The 23,474-nt window shown below is 44.4% G+C and overlaps 1 protein-coding gene across 2 annotated transcripts in view; it reads right to left on the bottom strand.

The window, feature by feature from the left end:
• The window catches only part of Lim1 (LIM homeobox 1), a 153,535-nt gene that overhangs the window by 14,239 nt on the left and 115,822 nt on the right, over positions 1–23,474 (bottom strand). For both annotated transcript variants that reach the window (XM_032439588.2, XM_002059056.4), the window contains 2 exons: positions 799–989; positions 217–435 (listed from right to left, as the gene is read on the bottom strand). In XM_032439588.2, the coding sequence (XP_032295479.2) occupies positions 217–435; positions 799–989 (410 nt within the window). The remainder of the gene's footprint in view (positions 1–216; positions 436–798; positions 990–23,474) is intronic.

The following is a 23,474-nucleotide window of genomic DNA, read 5'->3' as shown; positions in this document are numbered from 1 at the left end:
GGAACAGGAATAGGAGTATTCCTTTCGGGTAGGGCAAACTGTTTACGAACTGCAGCTGTCAGGTTGTTAGGTTGTTCGAATGTCGGCAGTCCAGTTGTTGGTTACGCCTGAGCACACTTTGGTTATAGTGTGTAGCCGGTATGTTCAAGTATGTTCGTCGCGATGGGGGCCTTGTAGAGCAACATGGAACCATGGAATTGGAGTGGAAAAACTCACCTGTATCACGCGCATAGGCAGTCCCGTTTCCTTGGCCAGTTGCTCCCTAATATGGCGTGTCGGTTTCGGTGTCTGATTGAATGCCGTTTTCAGTACCTCCAGCTGTTTGGCCTTGATGGTGGTGCGGGGTCCGCGTCGCTTTGAGCCGTTGGCATCGTCGGGACTTTTGTTCTCCGCCTGAGAATCGCCGCGTCCATCGGGATCACCATCCAAGGAGCCCTGCGTAGATAAAGAAAGATATATATATATATATGTATACATATATATGCATATATAAATATGTATGGAGATATATATAGTGTGTATATGGAGCGAGCAGCTCATAATCATTTGCCAATCATTAATCAAAAGGGGCTGACGTCGGGTCTACAAAGTGCGGCCCGCTTTCCCACTCCACGCCATTCAATTCCATTCATTACTTTGTATACATGCACATGTATTGGATCGAAACGGAAACCTGTTAATGATGCAAGCCAATCCACTTCACCGACTCCATTCCACTCCACTCCACTCCATTCCACACACACTTGACTTCCCTCTCGCCACATCTTCGCTCAGTCGGCGTTTATCGAGCAAACTTACCTGATCAGAATCGTCATGCGTATTTTTACTATCGGTGCTCATGCTTTGTACTGATATATCCGAGGTGCCCAGCGGTCCACCCGCTGAGTCTGGCCCATTCGGTCCAAGTACGCCCAATCCCAGCGCCGGTCCACGCAAATGTGGCGGATCATCGTCGTCTTCGTCTTCGCTCGCCGAGCCCATTAATGAATCTGCGCGAGAGATGAAAGATTATGAGTTTCTCTTCACCGCCATATAGTTAGTATATACATATATATATAGATACTTATGCTTATGTTATAGAATGCAAATGGAAGCAGCTCTACGACGAATTGCTAACCAAATCTCTAACAAATTGCTCAACAATACGTATGCAAAGACCCGAAAGCCGAGAGCCACTTAAAATACAATTGCAATAAATAATATTTGTGCTGGGCTAAGCCAAAAACGACGCCCCGAACGTTCGTTTTGGTCACGTGTCGCCATTTCATGCACTAAGTAGCCCAACCCCCAACCCCCAACCCCCAGCCACCGACCCCAAAAACCCCGCCCACGAGCAACTTGAACCCCGCCACTCTAGCCTTGAGTCACGTGTCAAATGCAGTTCCGTAGCGCTCTGGTGTTTGCCGCTCCGCTGATGCCCAAATAAGTTGATTAAGGCCCTTTCCCAATGGCCTGACGGCTAACTGAGCTCGTCTCTGGTATGCCTGGTACGCAGCTCTTATCGCCGAGCTGTATGCCATATAAAATGCTGACACGCGTCGTTCTCTCCTGGCACGTTCACGTTCACGTTCACATTCACATTCCCATTCACATTCCCATTCACGTACCCATTCACATCATCTCATCATCCTGCAGCGCTCTAGATAAGCGCCGCACGAGGCCAAAGAGTCGTCCATGGCCATTGGAAGAGCGTTGAAACGTGTCACTCAAATGGCTCGATTCGATTGTCTTCTAACCGCCCGCCGTCCGCCGTCCGCCGTTTGCTGACTGCCGTGCGCTGTTCCCCACCCCTCTTGCAAATCTGTGCTTGCGCCTCTGGGGACAGTTTGCAGACAACGCATCCACCTGACTAAGGGTTGCCGCTCGTGGGTTTCCCTTGGGTGCGTTGCAAGTCTTTCTTGTTTTTCATTCTTCTGCTTCTCCTTGTGTTTTCATTTTTTTTTTTTGCCTCTCAGCCAGTTGGCAGCATTTGAGACTTGCCGAAAAATAAATTACACTTTATTATGCATAATCTAATCCGCAGCAGATGCGGCACAACAAGCAGCCGCCCCCTTTAGACCACACTCGAAAAGGGGGTTGGCTGTGGCTGCGGCTGTGGCTTTGATTTGTGCTGCTTGTCGCGCAATATGCCTCGAATTTGGCGCCTGACTCAGAGTCATTAGCCCCTGTTCCAGCACCAGTCGCAGTTAAAGTCAAAGTCCCAGGCGAGTCATCCACCTGTCAGACAGTCAGCTGGCTAAGGAAGGCCGAGCGGGAAGTCGAGCCATAGCCATTTGCCAGAGCTCTGGAGCTTAACGCATTAAGAGTCGCTGTCTCTTGCATCAGCATATGCAAATCCCAGCCCAGATGATGACCATAATGCAGCTGCGTATCGCAGCTTGCCAAATCGCAAGTGACGAGCAGGAAGAGAGCTCGCCTGGACTCAAACACAAAATGCGCCAACGAGTATGAATGCGAGCGACTGAAGGTTAATTGCAATCAGTTGATAGAACTGCTGAGCGCTTCAGACAGCGGAAAAAATTGCAAAAATTGCGAAAATTGCTGCGTAGCTGCAGTCGGAAATGCCAAAACTCTGTGAAATGTGCACGAGCTGACGGCTGCTTAGGCGTTAGGCGTTAGGCATGAGGTTTGGAAAGAAGATACGACTGACAAAGGCAGACTGGGTAGAGGCAGAAACTCTACGAAGATCCACGTCTATACAAAAATGGACTACCACTCTCACTTGATACTTATTGGGGAAGTTATTATTGGCCCAAGGCGCTTAAGAGCAACTAGTTCGACAGCAACAGAGCTGTAGCTCTTGGACTATTTTCAGTTAAATATAATCAAGGTATAGCCAGACTCTCATATACGAGTCTCTATGCCCAAAGGGAACTCTGAGTTTTGTCAATGTGGGAAGAACCACCTTAGTTTCCGCTTAAGGCCTCTACTTTCTATTCAGACAGCCGGGCATCTTGAGATCTAAAATGCAATTCAAAAAAGAAAAGCTCAGCTGCGATAAATTACCATATACATTATTAAACTGATTGCTATCACAAGCTCGGCTTGTTGGAGAGACTAACCCACTTAACTAAGGAAATCCTCATTTACCCTCGGTAATTTAAGTCTCCCAGCAGTAGCTGTTTAAAAGCTATAGCGCTACGACTCTTATATTTTTACGCAAAGTTTTCAATCTTATCACAGCTTCAAGTGGTTGCCGCCCCTTTTTCAATCTTAAATTTCCCACAGCGTTTTATACTTTCAGGCGCAAGCTTCCAATTGAATCGTGGCTTCAAGTTGCGTCAGGTGCGCACCCTTCAAGTAGCTGCAAGCTTGCTTTGTAGTTGCTTTTCAGATCAAGCGTTTCTTTATAATCTTTCTCAATTGACCCGCAGCACCAGCCAACCAGCTAAACCACTCAACCAGCTAAATCGCCCAACCAGCCAACCACCCAACCACCAAACAGCTACAGCAAAAATGAAGCGAAACGGAAACTTGAAGTGTTTACCAGCATCGCTTACATGTCGCCAGTTGACAAAGGAATCGAGAGCCAAAGGGAAACCCTTGGACCACAAGCGGAACCACCCAATACGGCATAGAGCCCGGGTCCAGACAAGCATGCCCAGGCGTTCCATAGCGTTCCATATGGGCGCTTTAAGTTGTTGTTAACACATGTTAATAAACACGCGACCGATGGGCGATTGAAGACGGCGGTTGGACTGTGAAGGGGGCAGCACGAGGAGGGTTGTCAATACCAGCAACAGCAGCAGCAGCAACAACAACAGCAGCAACAACAACAACAACTTGCTTCAAGCATCACTCAAATTAACTTTGAAAACCATTCAGGAACACTTCATTTGATTGCCACAAAAACCTATGCAGCAACGTTGGCTGCTGCTGTTGTTTGTAATTGTTGTTGTAGCAATAGCAATTATGCCATTGAGAGCAACCCTCTGTGCTTCCACCCCCTGACAACGTCTGGCATCGCCTGCCCGACAGCCATAAAAGTTCAAACACTCATTTTTCGCTTAGGAATATGTATATATTTATATGTACTATTTTTTTTCTTATTTCGCGTTTTGTGTGTCGCATCCATGATCCCCCCCCCTTTTTACTGGCGACCCCTCCGCCCCAACGCCCTCATGGCCCTGCTCTCGTTAACGCCTCTGTTTAGCCAAGGCAAACATCAGCCAACGGCGTCCTCGAGGAAGTCGCACAAGTGCAGCGGCGGGTACGACAGCATCCTTGAGCCTTCAGCCCATCCGTTTGACTGACAGCCGAGCAAACATACAAACAGACAAAAGGGCAGACAGGGAAAACGCGGGGACAGGCAAATAAATAAACAGTGACGCATGTTGCCCGGCCATGCCCCCAATTGAACGCCCACTTGCTTGTTTGCACAGTCAAGTGCGATGTTTGGCAACGCATCTTGCAACAGTCGCACCGTTGTCAGCAGCCACCCCCTCCCCCCTTCCTCGCCACATCCCTCTACGAGAAACCGAAAACTCATTTCAATGCCAAACTCTCATTCCGAATAGCCCGTTCCCAACCCCTAGGCAAATGCTTGACAAACGCTCGGTATTTATTTTTAGATACTCTTTACTCGACTGTTATGATAACTTTGCCGGTAAACATGTCTCCTGGTATACATATAATAGATTTTATCCAAGAGACCTCTGGTCTATATAGAAATCAGTTGAATATGTTGAAATATTACTAGATTATAAATCCAAAATTTGTGAGGCAAAGTTTGGAATAACGGATAAGAAATTGAGCGTAATATTTCGAGAGCTTGAAAATAAGTTTCCAACTGAACCAGACTCAAATTTATTTCTCACTATAAAACAAAGCCTTAGCCTCAAATAGAAAAAGAGAGAAAGAGCCCTTACAAATATTTCGTTCTTATAGATATAGCAGCAAGAAGTATAAACTTTTGTCAAAATATTTTTTGGTCAATTCAAGAATTCAAATACACATCTTGATTATAGCTCAATTATTGGCAGGGCTGCCACCTATGTGAATAATACGGATTTGTGTGTGACAAGTGCACAAGTGGGCTGGGCGTGGGGTGGGTGGTCAAACCCACCCTCAGAGCAGGGGAACGCAGCCAAAGCCCCCAGCGACCCCCTCCCCAGGCAGCAAAAGGGCATAGACAAAGCGCACACACATTAATTTCGAATTAGTTTTGCATCATGTGGTTCACGATGCAGAAAAATCGACTCTGCCGACAACCCTCAACGACTCTCTTTTAGGGGGACGAAATGTTGATGCTCCCCACCAGCAGCAGCGGCAGCGGCAGCGGCAGCATCGAGTCGATGAATTGCGTTGGCTCAGCTGGGACTGAAACTGAAACCGGGCTGGGGGTTTGCGACGGGAAAGCGTGTTTATGGGCAACTATTAAGTGCACACAACGTACGCGGCATGAAAAATGCGGCATGGACGTGGAACAGATCGCTGGATTTTCTACATGAGCGCATACTGAAACTATCCGTGAGTCGTCGTCGTCGTCGTCGTCGTCATCGTCGTCATCTTCATTCATGCAAGGCATGGAGAGAGGCGGCGCAGTGCGGCTGCGGCCCAAGTTTGTTGGCTGTAAAATTAGGTTAATTCCTGTCAGTGCGTTGCTGATTTGAATTGTCACACACACTCACACACACACACATAGAGCTGGGCACAACAGTGCAACACTTGGTGGCAGCGCACCTGGTTCTGCAACAGCTCCAACTTGAACTTGAGTGCGCCTCAGCCTGACTTCAATCCGCTGCTGGAACATCTTTTGGCATGGGATTTACTTTTGCCAACCTCATTGACGGCCGTTGACGTTGTTACCTTTGCCAGCGTATTGCTCCTCGCTTCCCGCTCCTCGTTCCTCCAGCTTTCAGCTCCCAGTTCTCAGTTCGCAGTTCCTTGTACCTCGAACTCTTGTCCGCTGTCGCTCGGCTTAGTGCGGCGGCTCTAATCCGCATGCCTGACTCCCCATATGAGATGTGATATGTGTACTTTGGGTTCAGACTTCTTCTTGCTCTTTCACTTATTTTTTTTCATTTCTGCTTCTTGTTGTTCTTGCTGCTGTCTGTTACTGAAACGCTTCAAAGCATTTTGGCTGGGAGTTACGCAAGAAATGGCAATGCGACAGCTTTGGTCATGTTTGTGGCGTATTGAGGGGACGGGAAGGGGGATATTGTGTAATCGAACTCACTTCGCATAAAAAGCAAAAATCTCAACATTAGCTAAAACCCAGCCGCATGAAGATTACATAATAATATGCTCGATTTATAGAGATATAGTATGTAGAATGGTTTTCACCGTATCATAAATCATTTATTTGTTGTTTATTAAATAAAATGTATTGAGCTTGAAATATAGCAAGAAATGGTGAGACTTCCTTCATAAAATAAATTGTGAAATCTAAAAAACATTGTGGAACCAGCCAAAGGTATCAAATTCTATCCAAATCCAAACAATTTATATTTAACCTCAATCAACATATTGCGATTGGCTCGTCGAAGATGTAGGGAAATATCATTATTTATATTGCATCCCAATTGAAGGAGACAGGTTGAATCTTTTGAAGGATGTTTGGAAATATTTTGGTTTATATGCCGGCTAAGAAGCAAGAGCATGTATTAAGCGAAAGTTTTCAAAAAAAACTTAAAAACTCTTTGAGTTAAATATATTGTAAGCTGTCGCATACACAAAGCCTGCAAATTCTCTAAATGGACTTGCCAATTTGTTGGAAGTGTCGACCTGGCCAAAATGTGAGTATTCTCTCTGACAATTCATGTGTTTGTCTGCGTGTGTGCTGATGTGTGTGTGTGTGTGTGTAGCTACTTTTGAATGCACTTAATGGATGCCAAGAGGGAGCTGAACAAATCTGCAAGCAGCAGGAACAGCAGCTGCAGCAGCCACGCATCTTGGCCAACAAATTTCGTTGGCCTTTGTTGTTGCCACTTTCATTGTCATTGGAGTGTGTGGCAAAGGGGGAAGGGATGGGGCGGGTTTTGAGAAACAGAGGAGCTGCCAGTTTATTTGTCATGCAATTTATGCTTCAACGCCTGCTGCTCCGTGTTGTTGTTGTTGTTGTTGTTGCTTTTGTTGCTTTTGTTGGTGAATGGTGTGCAAAGTGCAGCGTCAAGTTTTGCGATTGTTTTGCCGCCCACCCGCCCCTTCCAGCCCATGCCGGCCCCCCCTTGAGGCAGGCACAGCGCAAAAGTCAAAGTGAAAGACTGAAAACTGAAGAACCAAAAACTGAAAACTGTTTTTGACACTTGGAGCGGAATTTGTTTGACGGGCCAAGGAAATGCTGCCGACAGATACGGCGGCCAACAGCCAAAGTTAAAGCCAAGGCAACGACGACGGCGACGGCAAACGGCAAGCGGCAAGTGCCCAATGAATTAAACAAACGAATTTGTGTTGCTCCTGTTGTTGATTATTTGCGAGGGTGCAGCAGCAGCAGCAGCAGCTCAGCAACAATAACAAATACCACAACAATTTGTGACGCCGCATCAAAGCATGAAAAGCGCGCAAAGCAACCAGCAAAGAGGGAAACATGAAAATGCCAACGAAAAAGCGCTGAGGTGGGTGGGTGCTGTTTGGGCGGGTTATGGGGGTAGTGAGAGCAACTTCATTTGCCCAGAGGGTTGCACAACCAACACTACAGGGGGCTGCCCCTGGGTGTGGGGGGGCATTCGGGCTTGGGTTTGGGCTAGTGTGCGTGCATGCCACACTTTACACTTCACTGGGCATGCCAAGTGGCTGGGCTGTGAGACAAGGGTTGGGGCTGGACGGTGGCAGCAGCTCGAGTATTTGTCTATAAATTTTAAATGCTGCACGCAAGACACATCGAAAATAAGTCCAAACTAACACAAAAGACACAAGTGCTAAGAACGATAGACGAGACTTGGCACAAGACACATGAAATTGGAACAGTTAACGCAGCAGTATATGGAAGTGCAAGAGAAAAAACTGCTAGCTGGCTGAGTGGCGGGTTGGTTGGGTGGTTGGGTGATGGTAGCTGTCATTCTGCACCGGACACTCGATGACCCCAGCCGAAGACTGACCTTGACGTGACGTCCGCCAATTGTCGCTCAACTGGCACTAAATGCCAACAGACGACCAAGAGACGCTGCCGTCTGACATTTTGGGTAATCAATTTTTTTTCCTTTGATAAAATGCTTACCGAGAATTACGAAGAAACAACTACTGGGCATTACTTGGAAAGCTTAATTGTGGTGTGGGCCACCATCGTGGACATATTGCGATTGGTTTGGTATTTTTAGTGTAATAACAATGCTTCAACCATGTCGCTTAACTATATATATTCCTGACTGTTATTAGCTCTTAGCGTTTTGGAAAAGGTACTAGCATAAGCAGGTGCTTGTCCGGCTGCGTAAGTGCAGCCTTAGACCCTATATAGCCACATTTAATAGCTGTGGCTGTTTTATATAGAAAGTTAAGCCAAGTTTTCAATTGATAAGCACACAAAATTAAATATCGGCAAAGCATAATCAAAAATGAAGAAAAAATAAATGTTATTTCAAATAGCGTAAAAAGACAATCGCTGACCACAAAAAAATTGGCTTGTATCTGGCTCAGGACCCGCAGCAAGCGGACTAGAAATGAGTAGTTATTGAAAGTCTGCGCCTAGCTTCATCTAGGGGTAAGTACTCTTCTCATATTTATGACCAATTACAATTGGGCACATGCAGAATGCCGGGTCTAAAGATGTTGCTGTGCCCCCCCTCTCCTGAGCAGAGGAAGACTTTGTTTTCATTGGCATTACGGTAACAAAAGCGCCTCAAATGATAAAGGTATATGGGCGGGGAAGTCTAAGGGGTTGGGGTTTGCCCTGGGTTCGTTTAGGGTTTGGGTTTTGCTTTTTGCTGCTCTGTATTTATTTTTATTCTTTTCTGTTTTTGGCTTGGCCTCAACGCGCTCTGTTACCTTTTGGGCAACTTTGCTGCTGCTGTTGTTGTTGTTGTTGCTGCTGCTGCTGCTGCTGTGGCTTGTCGCTTGTGGCAAATGCCGCTTGGCCTGGCAGCAACAATAACAGGGGCAACAAAATTGCTCGCAAGTCGCATCAAAACCGGCCGCATTTGTGGGCATTTGTAAAGTGATCCTTTTTGCCATGTTGGTTTAACAGGCAGGACCTTTTTTCTGCTTCTTGCTGCTGCTGCTGCCGCCGTCGCAGTTGTTGTTATTGCTGTTGTTTTTGTTGTTATTGTTGTGCCTGTCGACGTCACCGTTGCCTAAAGCAACAGGATTTTCAGCCAACGCGCCCTGGCAAACGCGTTGAGCTGTGCCAAAAAGGATTTACATAGAGCACAACAAGGCCTGCGACTACTGTGTGTGTGTGTTTGTGTGTGTGTGTGTGTGTGTGTGTGTGTGTGTGTGAGTTTGTGTGTATTGTACAATATTTTAAATGCGCTCTGCTCTTATTTTTGTTTTCTTTATTGCTGTTGTTGCAGAAATTGATACTAAGTCGCGCCTTTACCCAACAGCGCCTGTTCCTGTTCATTTCCCTGCCCCTAGCTCTGTCTCTCTCTCTCGCTCTATCTATCTATCTCTCTCCCTGGCCCCATAACCATTGTTTTCTTGTCTTTATTGTTGTTGTTGTTTCTGTGTGTGCGAGTGTGAGTTTGTGTGTGTGCTTTATGTTATTCTTTCATTTCAACGCGCCCTCAAAAGGGTCGCTAAAGGTGTCTCAAAGACATGCAAAAAACAAAAACAAAAAAAAATTAAAATACAGTAAAATGGCGTCCCATAAGTGATATGAGAACTTTTGCATAAAAAGTGTTGCCCATTTATAAATTGATAGCAAGACACACACGGGAAATCTGAGCTAAGGCTGCGAATAATTGACATTTGTGCATGCTTGATAAAATTTGAGAGAAAGCAAAGTATTGATAAAATTGTAAAAGGGAGATTTACAAAGAAGATGTTCACTTGCTTGTGCGACTCAGTGGGTCGCGATTGCGTACATGAAACGTTTAAGAATGTTAAACAAAGAGAAATTCGAAAATTATCAATATCAATATTATCAATGCATATTATACAACAATTAAGATTAATAGAAAGAGGAAGCACTCAAGAGACTAAGTGAGTAAAAGTAAGCGACATCAGAGAAAGAGAGAAAAAGAGAGAGAGAGAGAGAGAGAGAGAGAGAGAGAGCGCAAGGGGGTGAGGGGGAGATAAATATGCTGGGTACGTACATTATTGACTTATGTAAGGCCAGGCATACTTTTACTTAAGAATATCTTGCAATTTGCTTCAACGCAGTTCTTTATATCATTTGCTTATGCAAAGTCTCTGTTGCCTCTGCCCCCGATCAGAGTGGGAGATTCGGTGGCTCGCGTGTGTGTTCGAAAAGTTGTTGTCATGCGGCTTAAGATCGAAAGCCAACAACAAAGTAAAACCAAGCTGAATAATATTCGTCTGTCACTTTGTCAGTCAGTTGGGCTGTCATATGGCCACAGAGTCGCACCGCAGTTCGCCGCGTTGCTCGCTCCGTTTATTTAATCCGTAAAAAGATCTGTTTTACAAATCCCTGGCGGGCTGAGCGAACCGGGTTCAGTTCGCTGTACCATAATCTAGGCGCGCTGATCTCTGATCTATGATCGCGTGGGCAGGTAGACGACAACAGCGACAACAACAGCAACGGCAACAACAACAAAAGCGACAACAATAATAATGACAACAGCAGCAGCAGCCACAACAATTGACTGTGGCCCGTTCCCGTTCAAGTTCCCAATTTCGTTCCCGATACCGATACCGATCCGGTCTGGCTTAGGCCCCGCTTTTCGACACTTTGTTTGGCACGGTTTAAGCCAATTGTTAATCGCCTGCCGGGAACTCGAACGGGCCCAGCGCAAGGGGGTAGCAGACCGCGGACTGAAGGCCCAGACCATGGGCATGAGTCTGGGCATGCCCATGGCCATAATCCCAATTGACAAAAGTCAACAAAGCGCATCAATTCATTTGCAATTCATGCAGATGGAGATGGGATATGTTGTTGCTGCTGTTGTTGTTGGCCTTGTTTCCTGCCTGCTGTGCGTCTGTGTGGTCCTGGAGCCTGTGTTGTCAACAATTTGTCATGTGAGCATCGAGCTGTGCTCTGGCCCTGCCTGTGGGCGGCATTCAATAGCAATAGCCAGCTGAGAGGCGTGGCAAAAGCAAGTCGCAATTTATGAAGTCGCCAAGAAAAATATGTCTCAAACTAGTTCAAGTAGTTTGCGTGACGCATGCGAAATTTAAAATCGAATCAGATTCTTAAGCGCAGTCCACGATAGATGTATCCCAGCTATCGAGGGAAGTGAATGGCCGCAAGCATACGGGCTGAAGCCTCAGGTAGTGTTCGCTAAGCTGACGTCCGAAAAGTAATATATACGATAATAATAATTAAACTAAACTATGTTTTTAATAATAATAATCAAAACAATTGCAAAAAAATGTATATAATAATAATTCAATTAATTAAATTTCCCATATATTTAAGAAAAATATTTCATATAATGAAATATACGAAGCTATGACAGCTTAGTATTTTACTTGGGGTAGCTGCGCTTAGAACTCTTGTAAAAACTGTGTTCAGCTAGTTCCAGTTTTTACGCCATTTTGTATCTAATTTCATTGACTTGTCTGACATGTGCTGTGTGTGCTCTGCATTTTCCAATTTTCCCAGCGGCCTTCGGGCAATATTTTCACATTGCGTTGTTTTTGTTTTTGCTCTCATTGCTGTTGCTGTTGTTGTTGTTAGTAGTCTGATGCCTGTCAAACATATCAATTTCAAAGGGAACAACAAATTTTCCTGAGCACACACACACACACACACACACACACACACACACGCACACACATGAGCTGATATTCGTATTGATCTGTTTTTTCTTTTGGCCCATTGTTGTTTTTGTTGCGGTTGTTTGTTGTTGTTGTTTATACATAAATTGTCTGTCAGCATTTTTGCCTACATAGATTTTTGACATATTTCTGTGATGGATTGCAACACCTGCGTCCCGTCGCCACACCGCCAACCAGCCGCGCCCCTCTCTCCGTTAGAGACCATGCAGCAGGAAAACAATCGAAACAACGCTTCTAAAATATAAATCACAGTCAAATTTGTTGGACAAGCTGCTGCTCGTTTTGTATTGCAAATTTATGTGTGCTATAAGTAAACGCGAACAACAACAACAACAACAACAACAACAACAACAGCAGCAGCAGAAGCAACAAATCGATTAACACATAAGCGAATATGTATAAATGCAAAAATATTTTAAGGCAAAGACTAAGAGATTATTTTCAAAAAATGTTTCTTAAACGATTTGCGACACTAATAAATAAGTCGCCCGATACGCAGGCCCATAACTCTCGGGCGCGAGTATTTCGAGTATTCGCACAGCGTATATCGTGTATATCGAGTATTCGTGCTTTGTTGCTCTTTATTTATTTATTTGTTTATTTATGCTCATTGCGTTTATCATTTGTGACATTTGCATAGCGCCGGCGGCGGCGCGTGGGCCGCTCCCGGAACGGCAAAAGAAACGCCCGTGAAATTGTCACAGCCTGCTGATTTTTATGGCTGCGCCGCTCGGCTCCTGCCCGCCCAGTTGGGCCGCAGCTCGACAGCCTCTCTACCATGCTGTCCCCCTTCCCTTCGCCCCCCACCAGTTGCCCGTTCTTAAAAACTGCAGCGTCTCGAGCTTTATGTGACTGTAAAAATCTGCGCAAATTTATGCGCAAATGAATTGTGCATTTGATGGCAGCTGCTGATGCGAGTGCGAGTGCGAGAAGGGGCTCAGAGCGGAGAGCGGGCAGAGAGCAGCAGCCCACTTGGTAGCTGCCCAAAGGCAGCAGCAGTAGCAAGTAGCAGTGGCAGCAGCACGACTCTGCCTGTAAGACTTGCCACCAAATGCGTCCGGCAGGTGGCAAAGGTTGCCGCAGAGTCGTGCAGCTGAGATTTGTGCAAGCCACTGGCCGGTTCAGTGCTTGGTGTGGAAAAGGGTACTCGGTGGACTTTCTATATAAGAACAGGCTAACTAAAATAGCATATGAATAAACGGAAATGCAGCTATTTAGCTATTTGCTAATAGTGCTCTCTTTTAGGTACCCGATTATGTTATTTCGAATAATCTGCACAACATACAATTCTAATTATATATAAATATTATATACAATATCAATATTTCTAAGACAAAGAAAATAATATTTTTGAAGGATATATGCATTTCTATATATATAATTTAATGCATTCATTTGATAAGTTCTTATGCAATTCTTCAGTTTAGTTTGTTTAAAAATGGTTAAAAAAGCATTAGATTCTATTGTCGCTTTATGAGCCAGTAAACCGATTACTTAGTTTAACGACAGCCTTTGCAGTTATCGAGAACATTATTGTGCATATATTCTACACCTTTGCAACACTATTTACGTCTTACTTTTTGGCTAGCCCAGGAAAATGCTGTGCCCCACATTCGCATTCATGCCCAAATTGGAAGTCATCATATTTGGTCATAATCATAATAATTAACGTTTCGATCTCCAGTTACGAGCCTGAAACTCAAATCGAAAATTGCGTTCGGGCGCAAACTGCAAGAGCCATGAAAATGCATTTGACCCACTTTGCGGGCAAAACGACCCACTCAAATGGCTGACTGGCTCGCTGACTCCCTACTCCCTGGCTCCCAGACGCCCTGACTGACTGCTGACAGTTTTCGTTAAATATTTTGCTTTTTTCTGTTGTTGTTGAATTTGTTATTCGTGTTTGAGGCTTATCAGCAAAATGCGAGCATTTCGATTTTGTAGTGTTGTAAACTGACTCAGAGATCGACTGGCGGGCGGATCGCTGGATCGAGTCACACGTCAAGCAAAATAAAACTGACTCACAATTTGGGGAACGGCTGCTGTTGCGACAGTTGCCAGTTGCCAGTTGCCAGTTGCCAGTTGCCAGTCGCTAGATTTTCATTTAGGCAAATGACTCATGCCAAATAGAATGAGTTAAGAATAGTTGAAAGAAAAAACTGTGCATCTCACCCTCCGGTTGCCTATAATCGTAAGTAGTTGTTATTGCTGTTTCATTTATAGCCGCTATTTAACGTTTTTTCAAGCGAAAAACTTTATTTTCACGCGCATTACAAGCACCTCAAAGTCGAAGTCAAGTCTGAAAAAGTTAACCTAAAAAAAATAAAGAGTCCAAAACAAAACAAAACAAAACAAAATGAAATAAAATAAAGGTTTCCCCAGGTCTCTGTGTCTCTCTTACTCACTGTGGTAAAAGCCCATTAAAAATAGCTTTAAAGTGGCTGTAAAAATAAAGGCAAACTACAAATAAAATAAACATAAAATGCGCACCAAGTGCGGGCCTCAACAGCCCCAAGCCCAACTGCAAAGCCAAAAGAACCAGCCGCAGCCAGACTGTATGAAAGTGCGCCCGAGCAGGGACAGGTGAGCGCTTTGTAGAGGCGCGACTATATCGAATATATATGCCAAAGTGCATTTGTATGTGCGAGCGTCTAAAATGTGCCAGAACGGTTCAGGAATGAACAAAGCACACATTGCACACAAGATTATGCAAAAGACTGCTTAGGCTCTTAAGAGTGTCGATTTTTTGCGTTCCGCTTTGCAGCGTATTCGCAAACGTTGCACTGACTGCACGAAATCAACAGAAAAGGCACCTCTCTATCCACAAATAATCGCATATTTATCTATATGATTTGTCGGGTTTGTCATGAGGATTAGTTTCGGCTATAAAAAATATATATGCATATATGTATATAAATAAACATAATAAACAATGCCAAAATCCAAATGCCGGACAGGCTGTTTTGCATAGCTAGTAAAAAATAGCTAAGAGAAGCTGAGAATAACGACAATAAAGGAAAAAATCAAGTGCTCTGAATAGTTGCTGTTTGTGACTGGGGAAAAAAAAATGAAATAAAACAAGGACAAACAGAAAAGCGAATATCCACAAATGACAGCAGCACAGACATGCACAGACACACGAGCGTGCGTGTGTGTGTGTGTGTGTGTGTGATGAACAACAACAATTATAATATCAACAAAAACAGCAATACACACACACACACACACACGCACACAGCTTGTCATTCAGTCAGCGATGCAGGCAACCGCAAAAAGCAGCCGCAGCGTGTAAAAGCCCTCAACTGAAGCCTCTGCGAATGTCAGTGACTGCACACACACAGACAAACATAATACACACACACACACACACACACACATACACATTACACACACAGCGTTGTGCGTTGTGCTTGTCAACTGCCTGTCAGTCAAAACTAGCAAACTAACATGAGCCAAAGAAACAAAGCTAAAACTTTTGTTATATATAAACACACATATATATGTGCACACACGTATATGATGTATATAGTTCAGCCTCCGTTTCTTACATCAAACAAAATACGAAATACCGATAAGATGTGCTGTGAACTTTGCTTTGGTCTTTAGACTTAAAGCCTTAAAGTCTAAAGCCAGCACAAGAATGTTGGCCCCCGCTCCCGTCCCTGCGCCAAGGACTGTTGTATTTTATTTATGGTAACGAGCGGCAGCAGCAGCCGGAGCAGCCGCAGAGCTGGAAAAGCAAACGCAGAACGATGGGGAAAAAAAGAGAAATGAAAGAATTTTCAAAATCGATTTCGTATTTTTCGCAATTCTAAGCTTTTAGCCAGCTTTGTGCGGCCTTAAGCCAGCTTCATGCTACAATCCTGCAGCGCAAGCCCCACACACAGCTACACAGACACACACACACACACACACACATATACACCATGATGTCCACCTCATTGCCGCCTTCCTCGCAGACATTTTGTGCACAAAGCTCTGCACATTTCCGTTTCCGTTTTGTATACATAACCTCAATTCAGCATTTTGGCATAGCCAGCACGAAGCGCACGTCTTCAACAGCGCCCCGCCGCACCCCTACCGCATGCGACCAATGCTCTGCTCTCGATTTGAACTCCCTGTCAAGCCAGCCCACAAAGCCGAACGCCCAACGCCCAACGCCCAATCCCCACACCTACCCACCTAACCACCTAACCACCTAACCATACACCCACAGCAGCCTTACGAACGCCACCTGCAGCTCTGGCGCTTTGCGTGCTTTTGGTTTCGACAGTTGGATTTGTGCTGCGACCTCAGAGCAACCCCCAATCCATACACACAGGCAGACACACACACGCACGCATACATAGACGCATACTTTATACACCGCTCGCAGCATCCATGGCCGCACAATTCTTTTGTTTCGTTTGGTTGAGTTTCTATTTTTTGCTGCTTCTATTGTTGTTGCTGTTCTCGTTGTTGTTGTTGTTGCTGTTGTTGTTGTTGCCGTGTTGTTTTCTTAGCCAGCCGCCAACACCAAATCCGCCAAACCACCCTGTGGGGCTTAGTGCTAGCCCGTTGTGGCCCCCTTTCCCGACCCGAAGCGGGCCCACTTGACGCCCTGTTGCCCCATTCCCTTCTGACAGCAACCCCAGCGCAGTGTCTAACACGATTTCTCTGGCTCGCGCGCTCTCCCTCTCTCTTTCGCTCTCTCTTGGCTTACTCTTTTTTTGGCGCATTTCTCGCGCTTGTTGGCGCTGTCTCGCTCTGGCTTTAGCCGCCGGCCCGCCTTTTTTTATTGCTGCTGCTGTTGTTGTTGTTGTTGTTGTAGTTGTTGTCGCAGTCAACGTCGCAGTCAACGTCGGCGTTTATCTCTGCGCTAGAGCCTCAGGGTTGTTGCTATTGTTGTTCTTGTTGTGGACAGCGGTATAGGGGGGTAGGGGGCTGCGCCATGTTTTCAGCGACAGTCCACGCACCAGTGGCGCCCTCTGGCGTCTCGTGCCATTTATTTTTTTTTTTTTTTGCCCTCTGTTGTGCTTTACAAAATGGTTGCCCATGCTTGAAATATGACACGATTACACGTTGCTCGTTGGCGCCAGGCGTGGCAAGGGAGGGGCGGGTCGTTGGGCTGGTTGTGCCGGGGTAAGGCCTTGGGCTTGCCTGACAAGCAAAGCAAAGGAACCAAAAAAAGAAAAAAAAGGAAAAAACAAAATGATAGCCCGGGCAGTTTCCACGCCTCGCATGCTCGTAAATCTCACAGTCATGTCTCCTAACTTGGCTTAAAGCAAGAGAAATGTGTCCAAAAGCGTACTTAAAGCTTCATTTTTCGTTGTTGCAGCTAAAACTGCGGCATTTTTAATGCGCGCAGAAGACAATGCAACAAATACATCTGCTAAATAAGCTCCACTTTGTGCCGCCCTTTATTGGCTGTGCCTTACAGTTAATTGCCACTCAAATTTTGATTGAAGATTAATGGGACAAGAAGCGACAACAAACAAGCAAACAAACCCACAGATAATCAGATCTTGCATGGCTTCATGTTGTTCATGAATCTAATGAGTATGGGCCGGTTGGCTGTAAAGTTCAGTCAGTCAGTCAGTCCCAATCTATAAACTCTCGAGAGTCGTTTAAGTTGCTTTGTGGGTCGAAAAGTCGCTCTAGTTTTAACGCCTCGGCAAAGGCAAAGGCAAAGGCAAAGGCAATGGCAACGGCAACGGGCTCGACAATGGCCTCGTAATTTGCTCTGGCACATCATCAACAAACACTTTGATGGGCCACTCGCAATGTTTAGACACTAAAATGTTGTTGCTTTTCTTCTTGTTGTTGTTGATGTGTGGTGACCCTTTGAATGCTTACGAGTTGTCATTAAGCGCAAGTCGTTGACAAACTCCCATAAACAATAACACACAGCACTAAACTCGAATTGAACTGAACTGAGCTGAACGGAGCTGGGCTGAATTATCGTGTCGCACGAGTCATATAAAATGAGTGCCCGTACATAAGGACAGGTGTCGAATTGCAGTCTAGGGGCGGGCCAACTCAGTCAGTTATTAATGAATAAGTCGGGCGAGAGTGCAGCAGACACATATCGTTAACAAAAGTTAATTGACGATAAAAGAAGCTCACATTTAATGACTGCAGATATGTGCAGCAATGTATTCAAATAATTGGCCGAAGACAGAAAAGAAATAAATAAAATGCTTGAATGCTCATGAATTCATTCGCATTGCGGAAGTGTAGAAATAATGTTACTTCACAGTTATCAAGTAAGTAAGTGTATTCAATTTTAGACAAATCTTTTAAATATATTTAAATAGTCGTTCACATTTAACACATTTTGAACAGGCACAACACAAGTACTTCAATTATTAAACAAACACTCAAACATTTTCAAATGCATTCAAAATAGAGGAGAACATGTTTGTAATCAATGTAAAAATGCTTTCAGGTATCGATTGATCAATTGTGAAATCTAGAACATATAAATGTGAATCAGTTAATGTGCTTTCAATTATTTGAAGTACACTCAAAGCTCATTTACTTCATGCGAATGCATTCAAATGTACTCAACATTCAAATACGTTTCAAACTGAATCTCACGTACTTATTCACTCTATTATTTATGCATTCATTCGAATAGCCGACGAATACTCACTTGATTTACGAGTGGCAACAGAAAAAAAAGAAAATGGCGACACTTCCGGTTGCCGCTGCTCACAAATCAAAGCGCCCTTTTATGTAAAATAGTTGGCAACGCGTGTTTAACCAAATGATTTACGAATGCGTCTGGCATTAGATATGACAAGTGGGCAGCCGTTGCCCAAAAGGGGGAGGGGCTCTGTGTGGACTTATCGCACTAGCAGCATCGCTCGCAAGCATTTTTTTTTTCTTTTTTGCCCCAAAAAATAGCCGCAAATTTATTGTCGAAAAGGCCAAAAAGAAAAAACCAAATACGAAAAAAGTACAGCTAAAAAAATATATAATAATAATACTAAAAAATATATGCGAGAAAAGAGGTTGCAGCTGGCTTGCTGGCTGCTGAGTTGAGCTCGGTTGGGTTTTCGGTTTTGGGCCTGCGATGCTCTTGACTCTCTCATATATAAAGTAACCCAAAGAGTCATAAAAATAAAAAATAGCCGAAGTAAATGTCAAATAAACTTTAACGGTTTTTCTTATTTTACTTCTCTTATTTTCCGTTGTTGTTATTGTTGCTATTGTTGTTGTTGCTGTTGTTGTTGTTGCTGTTGTGTATTGCCGTAACCAACACATGACTGGAGGCGACTGGTCAAAGGGTGGGCACACGCAAGGTGCCCATAAACTTTTTTGAAGCAATGACCAAAAAAAGAAAACAGCTAACAGCGCTCTAGTCGGGCAGACACGACGAGGAGATACCCCAAGCTTCGTATCAAGCTGCCATTGCAAGCATTCTGGCTTTTTTCCATACACCTAAACTCTTGCCACTCGCTGCTGTGCTTCTCCTAACGTTAGCCCCACATTTTGGAAATTGTGCTTTGATAACTGGGGCGCTTAGTGTCTACTGTTTGTGAAATTTTCAGGGCACACAAATCTATATAAGTACCCAGGTCCAGGGCAAGGCGAAAAGTGAAATATTCCAGTTCAGTGACACGCTTGCACAAACTATACTCCAAATGTAGCATTTATAGCTTTTATAAGCATCGAGTTGAGGAAAATGGATATATATCGAGTTCGATGTGAAATGGGGTGAACTGTCGATCATTTTAAATAAAAAACTAAACCACACGGCTAATAGGCGGATCATTGTCTTCGAGATCGACGCACAATCTGACGAAGAGACAGAATCGTTTCGGAGATGCTTTCATCGAACTGTTACATACATCTGCACATTACCATAATACCCTATTCACCCATTTTCAATGGGTTCAGGGTATAAAAAACCGCCACATAAAATACAACAAACTGACCGAAACGAGCAGCAGCAGCAACAACAACAAGAAGTTGCTGCCACAGTTGCAAAAACTGAAACTGCAAATAAAAATAGTCCCCAAACGGTCAACAGCAACAACAACAACAATAATAGCCACAGCCCAAGCACCCGACGGGAAGCAAGGTGGTCAGAGGGCAAGGGAGAGACAGAGTGAGAGAAAGAGAGAGAGAGAGTGTGAGAGCCACAGAACCACACATAAGCCACATACTATATATTATGTGCACCGCCAAACGACAACCGTAAATCTGCGGTATTTTTCATGTGGCCATGGGGCAGGCAACAACAACAACAACAAGAAGAACAACAACAATGGTCAGTGGCAGCCGCCTCTGGGCCAAGTTGGTAAGCTGGAAGCTGAAAGCTGTAAACTGTAAGCTGGCCGAAAGGGCCGGCTTGAACTTTGGCATTGGCGTTGCGGACTCTTTAATGTGGGCAGGACATGGCCTTAAAGAGACATAGCAGCAACAACAGCAACTGCTGGCCAAGAAGATATCTTTGGCAGCCTTTTCTGTTGGTTAGATTGGAGTTGATGAGAGTCGCAACTGAAGCTGGTCACATGCGTGTTTGAACCTTCTGGCCAAGTGGGCGTTAGGGCCAAAAACAAACAAATGACAATAAAAAAAACAACAGCAAAGGGGCCGAACATTTTGGTGTTTTATTTATTTATATTCTTATATTTATATTAATTTGCTGGGCTTGGGCCTCGAAGCGAAGTTTATTTAAGTGTAATCACAATTGGCCATGACACACACGCACACACACATGCCGATGTGTGAGTGTGAGTGTGTGTGTGCATAGCATTTAAATGTGTCCCAATGAGAACAACGAACAAATGGTTAACGACGCCTTCTCTAGCCAACATTTTGGCGACAATCGTTCGTGTGGGATCTTATCATTTTTACAGTCAAGTAGCCGAGAACTGCCCGAAAAAAAGTGTTTGATATCATGTTTATTTGCCTGCCAACATAACATCACTGAAGGAGATTTGCTTAAAGCTGTAAACTGTTTAGAGCGAGGCCTACTGCAAGCTTATTTTATTATGTGTGTTAGATATGTGTGTCACGATGTTAAATTAAATACTAAAAGAAAAGCTTTTAACACATAATATAATTTAAGTGTGGGTTATAGCCAGAGAAAAGAATAACTTCTAAGCTCCAGCTGTAACTGAGCTTATTGGGAATTGCCCTAAAGATTAAGCTCAGACTTAAAGCTTTAATGTGCTTTTAAAATCTTCTTAGTTAGGTTTAAGAAGAGGAGAACTTTTAAGCTTTTAGTAGTAGCTGAGCATATTGTAATTTGCCTTATACATTGTAAAGCACCTTAAACTTAAATGTGCTTTCAAAAGCTCTTTAAGGCAATCTTGTGTGGAAAAGAAGCTTAAGCATACTCTCGTTAGTGGTAGGTCTGCGAAAGGAATCCCTGGCATGCTGTTAGTGCCAGCTGAGCTTATTGTAATATGCTTAAAGCTTCAATGTGCTTTTAAAAAATCCTTTCACGCTTTTTCTGGTAAAAAATAAGTCAATGTTAGGTGTGACAAAGGGTTGAAGTGTTAATTGTTACCGGTTAATATTTAAAGCTTTAATGTGTTTTCCGAGCGGAGCTTTTATCAATATAAGTTTAATCAATTTTAAATGCCTAATTTATTTGTCGTTCTTCCTTACCCATTTTCGATCTCACTCTCTATCTCATTCTTTCACTCATTTACTCTCTCTATCTATCTATCTATCTCTCTCTCTCTCTCCCTCTCTCTCTCCCTCCCTCTTACTTTCCCTCTACCTTTGAAAGAGTTTGACATAGTATTTGGTTTTGTACTTATAACAACAACGATTTACTTCTATATGCATCACAATTTATTCCAAAAGTTTTATTCCTCTTCGTTTTTGCGCCTTTGTTAGTTCTTATCATTGGGGCTTATCACTTGCTCTCTCTAGTTTACTTAGCTTTTCTCACTCGAACTCTGCCTGTCTCTTACGCTCGCTCTCATTCTACTTCACTCTCACACTCTTCCTCTCTTACTCGCTTACTTTCTTTCATAGCCCGTTTCTCCGTCTCCGATTGCAGCAATATTGTTGTCATATAAATTATGTAGTTTTTGTTGCGGTTCTTCTTCTATCTTTTTATTGCTTAACACCCATCAAACAGTTTAATTTATACGGCTAGCCACAAATTCACGCTCGGAACTGCGTCAGTTTTTTATTTCATTATATGTTTTTCTTCTTCTTTTGTCTTCTTGCCTTTTATATGAATCACGCTTGAATTTACGTTAAAGTTTCTTGTTTTGCCTCATTTGGCCATGCGGCGTATACGCAATTTGCAAAGTTAAATCATTTTGGCCGTTTTTACACGCATTTTCCGACGGCGTTTGCGTTTTTGCGCGTTGCATTTGCGGCATTAAGTGAAAAATCCGTTGCACGTAATTAACGCAATTAAAATCAAAACATTAATGACCTGCGCTCGGCTCCAGAACGTCGACGCTGGCGTCGGCGCCGCCGTAAGCGTTGGCGTCAACGGGAACGGTGACGGTGACGGCGACCGCTACGTTGACGCTAAGGCGCCGCCACAACACACGCACACACACAGCAGCAGCTGCGGCGGTGGCGGCAGCGGCAGCTGCAGCGGCGGCGACAGCGACGTTGACGCTGTAAACAATTTGGTCAAAAAAAAAGAAGAAATTTCAAAGTAAAATCAAACCAAAATATTCTCGCACAGCTGCTTAATGTTGTTTAATAGCGCTGTGCATGTGTGTGTGTGTGTGTGTGTGTGTGTGTGTGCAGAGTACAATAAAGCATGCCTACTTTTTAGGGCAGCAGAGGCCAAAAAATAAAACGACAACAAAAAAGAAGCCACACACAAACGCAGCCATTTTGTGGCTGAGCACAGGGCAAATATTTTTGCGCTGCCAGCGTCGGCAGCGGCGCCGCTGCGCAGACGCCAGAACGCTGCGCCCCTGCAGCGTGTGCAAGTGCGCAGCTGCCAGGAGAAAGCTGGCAGCAAATCGCTCGCTCACCGACTCGCCGTGTCGCCGTCTTTCGCGCTCTCTCTCTCTTTCTCTCTCTCTCACTCTCTCTCTTTGTCTGTTGTGGAGTAATGCTCTCAGTCGCAGTCGCAGTCGCTGCTTTCCCCTCGCAACAGCGAGCAGCGACAGCAAAAATGGTCGCGTTGAAATATTTAACGCCGCTAAGTATGCTACGAAAATATATCCCAAAAGCCACTGCCAACAACAACAACAACAACAATTGCTGTAAAATTTAAAATTATTGCAACAACACGAAAAACAAAGATGATGAAAATGAAAATATTTTGCGGCAGCGAAGGAAATGCGAGGCGTTGCTGCGTGCGACAGCAGTCACCGGCTCTGCCTCTGTGTTTGTGTGTGTGTTGAAGAGTGAGTGTGCGTGTGTGTGTGCAGCATTTAAAGCTTTAATTGGCCCTCATAATTATGTTGCTCTGCAGCAGCAAAAACAAAAACAACATCAAGCATTAAAGCGCAACCTTTAAGCGACAGCCGCGACACTTGAGCTGCTGCTTTGAGCCATGTTTGGATTCCCGTTCACTCTGCAGACAATTTGAAGGCGTTAAGCGGGCGAGTTGCGCCCCCTTTAAAAGGCAAAGAAACGTGGAAAATTATTGCCATACAGTTCAAGGGAAAGCTGTGAGAGCAGCAAGCATGCAGCTTGGAAAGGGGGAGAGATAC

The sequence above is a fragment of the Drosophila virilis genome, chromosome X (genome assembly GCF_030788295.1).
Source record: "Drosophila virilis strain 15010-1051.87 chromosome X, Dvir_AGI_RSII-ME, whole genome shotgun sequence".
NCBI classification, from domain to species: domain Eukaryota; kingdom Metazoa; phylum Arthropoda; class Insecta; order Diptera; family Drosophilidae; genus Drosophila; species Drosophila virilis.
Note: the sequence above shows the minus strand (reverse complement) of the source record. Positions and strands in the feature narration are given on the sequence as shown.